We start from the raw sequence: 10502 nt of genomic DNA, 5'->3' as shown, positions 1-10502 counted from the left end.
ATGGCTAACGCGTTTAGCAATAAAGTAAAGTAATTTACATGGCGCTCTTCAATGACACGCAGGTCATACAAAAAATAAAGACAACTCCTATGGCTCCTGCCGGTTGTCATACTCATCGACATGCAAGTCGTGATTCCTATTACAAGAACATGATCTCATACATCACAATATATCATTCATCATTCATCACAACTTCTGGCCATATCACATCACATGACAATTGCTGCAAAAACAAGTTAGACGTCCTCTAATTGTTGTTGCATCTTTTACGTGGCTGCAATTGGGTTCTAGCAAGAACGTTTTCTTACCTACGAATAACCACAACATGATTTTGTCAACTTCTATTTACCCTTCATAAGGACCCTTTTCATCTAATCTGCTCCAACTAAAGTAGGAGAGACAGACACCCGCTAGCCACCTTATGCAACTAGTGCATGTCAGTCGGTGGAACCTGTCTCACGTAAGCGTACATGTAAGGTCGGTCTGGGCCTCTTCATCCTACAATACCGTTGAATCAAGAAAAGACTAGTAGCGGCAAGCAAGTTGACAAGATCTACGCCCACAACAAATTTGTGTTCTACTCGTGCAATAGAGAACTACGCATAGACCTAGCTCATGATGCCACTGTTGGGGAACATTGCAGAAAATTAAAAATTTTCCTACGGTTTCACCAAGATCCATCTATGAGTTCATCTAAGCAACGAGTCATGGGAGAGATGCATCTACATACCACTTTGTAGATCGCGAGCGGAAGCATTCAAAAGAACGGGGTTGAGGTAGTCGTTCTCGTCGTGATCCTATCACCGGAGATCCTAGCGCCGAACGGACGGCACCTCCGCGTTCAACACACGTACGGTCAGCGTGAAGTCTCCTCCGTCTTGATCCAGCAAGGGGGGAGGAGAGGTTGATGATGATCCAGCAGCACGACGGCGTGGTGGTGGATGGAGCAGAACTCCGGGAGGGCTTCGCCAAGCTGCTGCGAGAGGAGGACGGGGTGTAGCAGGGGCAGGGAGGCGCCAATGCACAGGGTGCGGCTGCCCTCCCCCTTGCCCTCCTTTATATAGGCCCCCAGGGGGGGGCGCTGGCCCTGGGAGATGCAATCTCCCAAGGGGGCGGCGGCCAGGGGGGTTGGAGTGCCCCCCAAGGCAAGTGGTGCGCCCCCCCCCCCCCCACCTAGGGTTTCCAACCCTAGGCGCAGGGGGGCCCAAGGGGGCGCACCAGCCCACTAGGGGCTGGTTCCCCTCCCACTTCAGCCCACGGGGCCCTCCGGGATAGGTGGCCCCACCCGGTGGACCCCCGGGACCCTTCCGGTGGTCCCGGTACAATACCGGGTGTCCCCGAAACTTTCCCGATGGCCGGAACAGCACTTCCTATATAGTTTTGTTTACCTCCGGACCATTCCGGAACTCCTCGTGACGTCCGGATCTCATCCGGGACTCCGAACAACATTCGGTTTGCTGCATACTCATATTCATACAACCCTAGAGTCACCGAACCTTAAGTGTATAGACCCTACGGGTTCGGGAGACATGCAGACATGACCGAGACGGCTCTCCGGTCAATAACCAACAGCGGGATCTGGATACCCATGTTGGCTCCCACATACTCCTCGATGATCTCATCGGATGAACCATGATGTCGAGGGTTCAAGCAACCCCTATACTATTCCCTTTGTCAGACGGTATGTTACTTGCCCGAGACTCGATCGTCGGTATCCCAATACCTCGTTCAGTCTCGTTACCGGCAAGTCACTTTCCTTGTACCATAATGCATGATCCCGTGACCAGACACTTGGTCACTTTGAGCTCATTATGATGATGCACTACCGAGTGGGCCCAGTGATACCTCTCCGTAACACGGAGTGACAAATCCCAGTCTCGATCCATGTCAACCCAACAGACACTTTTGGAGATACCTGTAGTGCACCTTTATGTCATCCAGTTACGTTGTGACATTTGGTACACCCAAAGCACTCCTACGGTATCCGGGAGTTACACAATCTCATGGTCTAAGGAAGAGATACTTGACATTGGAAAAGCTCTAGCAAAATGAACTACACGATCTTGTGCTATGCTTAGGAATGGATCTTGTCCATCACATCATTCTCCTAATGATGTGATCCCGTTGTCAACGACATCTAATGTCCATATTCAGGAAACCATGACTATCTGTTGACCAACGAGCTAGTCAACTAGAGGCTTACTAGGGACGTATTGTGGTCTATGTATTCACACGTGTATTACGATTTCCGGATAATACAATTATAGCATGAATAAAAGACAATTATCATGAACAATGAAATATAATAATAATCCTTTTATTATTGCCTCTAGGGCATATTTCCAACAGAGAGGAGGTGGAAGAAGGCCGGCGGTGGAGGGGATAAACGTGGAAGGAGTCTGGGGCTTGGGTTGATTTTTTTTGAGATAAATGTGGGCGGGTGGACGGTGGAGTGGGACGGTTGGTGGGGGTGGGAGTATACTAGTAATGCGGGAGCCTCACGTACGCTACAGCTATTCACATAGTAGTAGCGCCGGTTTTATAATCCGCGCTACTACTATGATCTGTTCGCGGGGCACGGTTGAAGATATTTACTAGTAGCGTGTTTTTTCTGGCCACGCGCTACCAGTAAATATTAGTAGTAGCATGGTTAATATGGCACGCTACTAGTAAGTAGCAGTAGTGCGGGAAAATATAGCGCGCTACTAGTAAGCGTCTGTCTATAAGCTTTTCCCTAGTAGTGTTAGTTACTTGTTGTATCACTATTTATGCTTGTGTGGCATGCATGTTACTACCTCCGTCCGGATTTATTGGTCCATTTTGTATTTTGTGCCTAAATTTGACCGTAGATTTGATTAACAAATTATAAGTTGTATGTCATAAAACTTATATTGTTGGATTTATATTTGATAGAAATTTCTAGTGATATTATCTTTGGGTATATAACTTATTTTTAATAGTTAAATCAAAGGTCATATTTCACCCAAACTAATAAAACAGGACGGAGGTAGTACTACCTAGAGCAACTCCAACAGCCGCGCTAGATATCGCGTGCATGAAAAAAAAACTATATTTAGCACGGGCAGGCCGGTTTGGCGCGCTCTAGCAGGCACGGGAGAATCCGACATGGAAAAAAGGGTGCGCATGCGCGAAAAAGCAACCCAGCGCGCGGCAGTTTTGGCGCGGGGCGTCAGGCGCGCTCTATAAAACCCACACGCGCGAGCCCACCAACCGCCACTCCATCGCCTCCTTCTTCCCCACCGCGCTCTTCTTCCTCGCCTCCAGCGCCCCGTCGCCGCCGCCGTGCCCTTCTCCCCATGCTGCCACGCCTTCTCCCCCACCGCCGACATGTTGCCGTGCGCACGGAGCAGCTCCGACTACCACAGTGTCCGCGCCCACCCCTCCGGCGTGTATTACGCGTAGATCCGCTCTGGTGATATACGTCCTAGGTCTCGGGACGTTCGAGACCATCCACGAGGCCGCCCGCACATACGACGCGGCGGTGGGGCGCCTCAACCGGCCACGTTCGCAGATGAATTTCTCTGACGCTCGGATGAGCTAGCAGGCGCAGGATCTCATGCCTCCGCGGAGACTAATCACCAACGAGGACCGCCGCATCCAGCGTAGGCGGGAACACCGCCTCCTCATCGCCGAGGCGGACGAGTACGCCATGGCTGAGTGGTGCCAGCGCTTCTCGGAGGATGTCGCTGCCGAGAACATCTTCTGGGTGCAGAGGAGGGCGCAACGAGCCGCGGATCGGGCGGACAGGCGTGTGCGAAAGGCACTGGCGATATCGCAGTGCGAACTAGGATCTGCGTCAACCTTTGACGACAATGATCCTCGGTGGGATGACGCCTTTATGTCGTCGAACTACACTATCGAGGAGGAGGACGGCAACGAGTAGTAGTTTCTAGTATATTTGCATCGTAGTATCGTTTTTATCTATTTTTATTTGTATTGTATGGACTAGTTTGTGGTGTTGGGCTTGAACTATGCTATTTGAATTTTATCTATATGTTGTTTCATATTGTTCGTATGTGTTGCATCGTAGTACCGGTTGCTCGCGCGGTGGATTTTGCAGCACCTGCTGGAGCTGCTCGTGCATGCCATATTTTACAGCGGCCGCTGGAGGCAGCGCTATGTTGCACGCAAAAAGAGGCTATTTCAGCGCTGTAAAAATGTTTTAGGGTGCCGCGAGGTTGTGCAAATGTTGGAGATGCTCTTATATTACTCCCAACATGAGTAGTCCAATGCATGTACCCGGATATTTTTTTGTTTTGCTTCAATTTTCAACTTATACATGAAAGATACAATTTTCAATTTATTTTAACTAATGATAAACAAATTATCTTACTATATATAGTAGGAACCATAAACACACTACCTAGATTGATGAAACCAGCATAATTTTATTTTATACAAATTCCCATAGCAACGTTCGGAGCATTCATCTAGTAATTGAAGTTTATATGCTAAGACCTACATAATCTAATAAATATGACACAGAAATATATTTTATAAAGAATCTCATGAGACTACTTCAATCTTCTACTACCTCCACTCCTAAATATAAGACGTTGAATTTTTTCTATAAATTTGATCAAAACTTAAGGACGCGCCCACACGTGTAGGCGTTAAAGGATCTGGTCACACACCGTGTGTGGTGTGAGCAAGAGGCAGCCCACACGGGTTGTGTGTGGGCGGACATTAGAATTGCCCACACATATGGGCGTCGCTACTTCGTGCCATACGCCCAACAAGTACTACTCGTCTCCATCCCGCGCGTGTGCCACGAAGCAAAAATGTCCACACGTCCTAGCGCAGCTACGTTAGGTACCCGCGGGATGACGATTTAGTTGCCATCCTGGTTGGCAGATGTAGTTATCCGGGGTGGCAAGTGTAGTTGTAAAAGTATGACAACTTTATCTGTTTTGATTAACTATATAGTTATCATGTCTAATTTATGGTAGTTGCCGCGTGTAATCAAACCGTAGTTACACATGGTCAAACAGTAGTTGCCACGTGTGTTTACCTAGTTATCACGTGTGGTCCAACCATAGTTGCCATGTACAGTTAATTGCAGTTGCCATGCGTGTTTATTTGGTTGCCACATACGCGCAACTGCAGTTGCCGTCTAGCGAAAGAATCACAGTTGCCATGTTTTACCTAGTTGCCACGTTCGCGTAGCTGCAGTTGCCATCCACAACGTAGGAAGTGTTGTGTGGGTGAAAATCAGTTCGCCCACACGCGCATGAACTAGGTAGTGGTTGTCTGGGCATAAATTAATTCGCCCACACAGCGCAGCTCGCAACAGCGTGATGCGGGGCGTGTGGGCAAACTCTCCAACGCCCACACACCAGCTCCGTCCTACGTGGCACACCAAATCCATCTTTTCGTGTCAAGATTCGTGCAAAAGACAATCAAAGATCATTCAGGCGTGTGGGCGAGTTGGAGAACGCCCACATGTGTGCGTGTTAGTGTTTTCGAAACTTAAATATGTTTGACTAAGGACAAACCCAGAAGGCCAACTGTAATTATTGGTCGCATTTGATGTGCGGGGATGACGTTTAGTCCACTTCTTGTCCAGATCCCGACGTGGCCAACGAAGACTTGTTAGCATCACTCATCCGGAGCTGCACTTGAAGCCCGCCTTTAATCTTCATCGTGCCGGTCATCTCGTACGCCGGCGGCGACTCCATACTGGCCGTCGGTGCCACCACGTCCAACCTGAACCTCCGAAGGACGGCTGACGCGACCGTCTTCATCTGCATGTAGGCCATCTCCTTCCCGAGACACGCACGCGGCCCGGCGTGGAACACCGGATAACGCGCCGCGTCCACTGGCGCGAACTCGCCGCTGTCACCGAGCCAGCGCTCCGGCGCGAACTCCAGGAAGTTCTCGCCCCACAGCTTCTCCATCCGCCCCATCGCGTACGCCGAGTAGTTGGCGTACCAGCCGGCGCGCACCGCCGTGCCGTCCGGGAGGACGTCGTCGGCGACGGCTACCCGCCCGTTGAAGGGAACCGGCGGGTACAGGCGCATCGCCTCGGTGATCGCGGCGTGCAGGTAGTGCATGCCTTTCACGTTGCCGTCCGGCGACCGCGACACCTCGTCGTGGACGCGCCGCTCGCACCGCGGGTTCGCGGCGAGGAGCCAGAAGAACCACGTCAGGGCCGAGGTCGTCGTGTCCTTGCCGGCGAGAACGAAGCTGACGACCACGTCCCGCAGGAATCGGCGTTTGGCCTCCGGCGTGGGGAACATGGCGGCGAGTTCACCGCCGCCGTCCTCCTCGTCCATGGCCGCCATGAACCGGGAGAGCAGGTCCGGATCGCCCTCATCGCGGCTGTTTCTCTGGCTCACCTCCTTGGCTTCGATGACGGACATGGCGTGGTCGTCTATGACGCCGACGGCTTCTCGGAGCCGGCGCGACTTGCCGATGTTGAGAAGCTTCGTGAGCTTCCGCACCGGTGTGGGCGCCGTCAACGTCCTCATGAAGGAGATCTCGACGGCCGTATCGAACGCCGCGAAGAGCGCCTGGTGCCGGGGGTCACCCCACTCGAGGAGCGTGGAGCTCTCGACGCCGAAGGCGACGTAGCAGATGTTGTCAAACGCGAACCGACGCAGCGCCTCCTGCAGGTCGACGACCTCGCCGGACCCCGCGGCGGCATCGAGGAACGGCAGGAAGCGACGGCCGAGGTGAACGGCGAGGACGTCTTCGCTGAAACGCCGTAGCGAGCGGGAGGAGAAAGCGTATGACGCCAGCTTGCGCTGGAGGCTCCAGAGGCGGCCATCGGCGCCCAAGAGGCCGTCGCCGATGAGGTCGGACTGCGCCGCGCGGAATTGCGCGCCACGGTTGTAGTTGGCGAAGCTTGCGCGCAGCAGGTGGTCGACGGCGGCCGGGTCGGCGGTGGTCACGGCGTGGCTGGCGCCCAAGGCCCCCCACGCCTCGATGGTGTTGGACGGCGACGCGCGCAGCATGTCGGCGTACCAGTCGAAGAACCTCCCGCGGTTGCGGATGAACTCCACGGTGTTGCCCAGAACGGGGTTCGGGTGAGGACAGTACGCCGTTCTTGGCTTCGTCGACGGAGAAACTCGGCGGCGCTGGACATAAAGTACGACGGCGGCGAAGAGGAAGAGGAGCACGTACGCGAGGTGCGCGATCTCCATGGTTGATCCCTGCTCAGGAAACTTGTGATTCGGGAAGCCGGTCGCTACTTTTACTGCTACGCGCGCCAAGACCGTTGAACGTCCACGGTCCATCCCGTCGATATCTTCCTTTTTTATGGTGCAACTATTTTATTTTATTTTCTCGCCGCCCGGCAATGGAAAATGGACAGTTGGACACACAACATCGCATGGCCTGTGACAATTCTAAAAAAAAAACGTATGGCCTGTGACAAGCGATGCGCTGAAATATCTCGGGCGGTGCTTGCGAAATTCCTCCCTCATCAAAGGTTTCATCATGTGTGCGACGGTGGGCTGTTGCTGCTGCGATCGAGGCAAATGAAAGAGACAACATATCTCTACTTCTATAAAAATGCGAGTTGGTGATGATGGTGTGCCTGCCTTCGGGCCTTATGGACCATCCGATCTCGAATCTATGGTTGAGATCGGGACTGAGACATGTTGTGCCGAACCAACCACCAAAACAGGGGATAGTCTGGAGGTTTCTCGTTCTCTCGTGAAATGGATCTCCGGCGCCGCCACCCACCCTCTGTCCTCCGGAGACCATCCTCTTCGCCGCCGGTGGAACGCTCCCACTGTCCCGGCCACCCTCCCCCCCACCCCGCCTCCCCACACCAACAGAGAACAGGATCCCAAACTCGGCACCCAAAGGAGCACACATATGTGACAGGCCAGATCGAGCCCATCCCTGCTGCCACAGTCGTCGGCCCGCCGTCATGGTCGCCGGTCCGCTGCCCACAATGGCACTGACGCTGCCCCAAGCTCAGCACCGACGAATTCATAACCTGCGCACTCTCCTTCATTTGCGTCCCCCATGCCAGCGCGCACGAGGCAGCGCCATTGGATCGATGGAGCGCGTGCTGTACGTGTGTGCGTGTCCGCCTGAATGCTACGATGGCATGTAGGAGCTCCCCTTTCTCCTCCGTTTTCCTCTCTCCCGGTGCACGCGATGGAGCTTGAGCTGGGCGGGACGCTGAGTAGGAGTTCATGGGGGCAGAGGAATAAGTCGGTCAGGTAGAAGGCTGGGATGGGTGCTGGCTGGCCGACGAGTGCATCAAAGGTGCCCTAATGTTGTTAATTTTCCTGCTCTGTTCTGATATACAACTATTGCATATATAAAGAGATCATGGAGGAAAGTAGCAACCTACTGCTGCCATTTTATTGATGCTTCTACTGGTTTTGTTCATACTATTACTTGCTTACTGATTACAATTGCTGCTACTAGGTATTCTCTTCATGATATGTAGATATATATGTATGCTGCTAGGTACTCGTGAACATGGTGACAAGGGATTGGTGTTGCAGCGGTATGCGTCTGGTGGCCATGCTGTGGCATCCGCTACTTAGATGCGTAATCTAGCCGACAATGGTGAGAAGACTTTGATCTTGATTTATTAGGTGTAAGCCCCATACATAGATTGGTGATATCATTCGGTGAGCTTTCTCCATCTCCACCCTCTAACACAGATTGGTTCTGCATTATGCATTTGTGGCTTAGATAAGAAATGAATGTTTCTATCTAAATATTATCCAGTTATTCTTTCTTTATCTAAATCGATTTAGGAGGAGAGATAGAGAGAATAACAAGTTACTGGTGTGGTTCATTTGGGAAATTCAGTACTTTGTTAATTTGTTTATACTGCTTTGTTCTAGGGGATGAAATAAAGAGAAGAAATTCCTGACATGAAGCATTTTTATCTGGGAACGTCTACTTTAAATATCCATGCTGTTGGGTTTGGTCTTCATTCAATCTCCAAATTATATGATTTGGGAAGATTTTTCTTTTTGGAAATTTGATTGCTTAATGGTGTGTACACCAACATATGTCTCCCACTGGTTGTGTCCCTTGCGCACTCATGGACATCAGCGGCGTCTGCGGGAGACGAGGAGTATCCTGTGTTTACTTTGACGAGCATTATAAGCTCCAAACCGTACATATTACCATGACGAGGCCGCCCCGTCTCAGTTCTCGCCTTCCAGGGATACGTGCTGCCGCGGTAGCGCAATCACACTGGCATAGCGCCCCACGTCATCCACGCCGATGCTGTTGTGTTCGACCTCCATGCTTCGCCGCTGTGAATCCATCTGCAAGGTGGTGCGCGCACATATATTTTATCCCCAATACTGCTTATGTGATTTTCTTATTTGATCAACTTAGGGTCTGCAAGAGTTGATATGATGTCATCCCCAATATTGCTTTTTTATCAGCTCTTTTTAGATATAGAGACTAATAAACAGCTTAATAATTTATAATAACTTGGTGAGTGTAATGGTATGCCTTTTATGTTTGCACCTGCAATAGATATATAGACTAATACGGATTTGATTCTTTTTTATCATACCAATTAGTTCGTTAGTTTGTTCATGAGTATAATGATATGTCTGATGCCCAAGTTCTAGGGTGATTCCTATATAATTGACCAAATACAATGAGCTGACGATTAGTTGTGATTTATGTGATCAAACATAGGGTGACTCCTATATAATTGCCACATATGTGTGAACAGATTTTCTATCTGCCGCATGATCTCTATCAACTTGATATAGGATAGAGCGAGCAATGATAAAACTCAGTATGGAGTACAACAAATCTTTCAGTGAGGCGGAGATGGAGAAGAAACTGTTTGGCTTGGACGCATGAGTTTGTGGATTGAAAACCATATGTTTGATTGTGCTTGATATGTACCAATCAATAACACATCATTACTTTGATCAATGTCGGTATATTTTATATTGTCAGCAGCAGTATATGGGATCGTAACTATAACTTAAGTTCACCTTTTTCTTTATCTCGTAGCATAGCACGGGCATCTTACTAGTATTGTTAAAAAGCTTGCGCCTCCGCTTCTCAAAGAAGTCCAGGCCTTAGGCCCGAGGCAGAGCCATTCACCCCGAAGAGAACCACACGTGCCACCAAGAAGACGGCCGCACATAGTATAGCCAAAGCGACGCCGGCCGAAAACGTTCTGCTTCGCACTCTTGGGCTTGCGCCGGAAGACTTCCAGGTGGATGACACAACATTTCAGGAGCTCAAGCATCTCTTCAACTCACCGCCCCGTGAGCAACACATTCGAGTGATTGCAGCACGTTTTGGCAAGGCTTTGCTAGGGATGACTATGGGATCAGGATGTTAGAACAATTGCATAGGGATAGGACTAGTCTTTAACTTGTAATCCTTTTCTATCTCTTCTTCTGTTTCCTCTCCCTCACGTTACAATCATCTCTGTACGATTGATCTTCAGCTTGTAAGCCACGGCGTCTTCCATATATATACAATGCGGCCCGAGAAAAAGGTTTAAGGCTTCCCAAACTATTTTA

At 50.6% G+C, this 10502-nt stretch overlaps 1 protein-coding gene across 1 annotated transcript; it reads right to left on the bottom strand.

The window, feature by feature from the left end:
* Window positions 1-5412: 5412 nt before the first annotated feature.
* LOC119341445 (cytochrome P450 94A2-like) lies at window positions 5413-7360 on the bottom strand. Its single transcript, XM_037613321.1, has one exon. The coding sequence runs from the start codon at window positions 7257-7259 to the stop codon at window positions 5568-5570; it is 1692 nt and encodes a 563-aa protein (XP_037469218.1). The 5' UTR covers window positions 7260-7360; the 3' UTR covers window positions 5413-5567.
* Window positions 7361-10502: the final 3142 nt, after the last annotated feature.

This window comes from Triticum dicoccoides, chromosome 1B (genome assembly GCF_002162155.2).
Source record: "Triticum dicoccoides isolate Atlit2015 ecotype Zavitan chromosome 1B, WEW_v2.0, whole genome shotgun sequence".
Lineage (NCBI taxonomy): Eukaryota > Viridiplantae > Streptophyta > Magnoliopsida > Poales > Poaceae > Triticum > Triticum dicoccoides.
Note: the sequence above shows the minus strand (reverse complement) of the source record. Positions and strands in the feature narration are given on the sequence as shown.

Coding starts and splice junctions, on each gene's coding strand:
- LOC119341445 (XM_037613321.1), bottom strand. CDS start 7,259: ATGGACCGTGGACGTTCAACGGTCTTGGCGCGCGTAGCAGTAAAAGTA.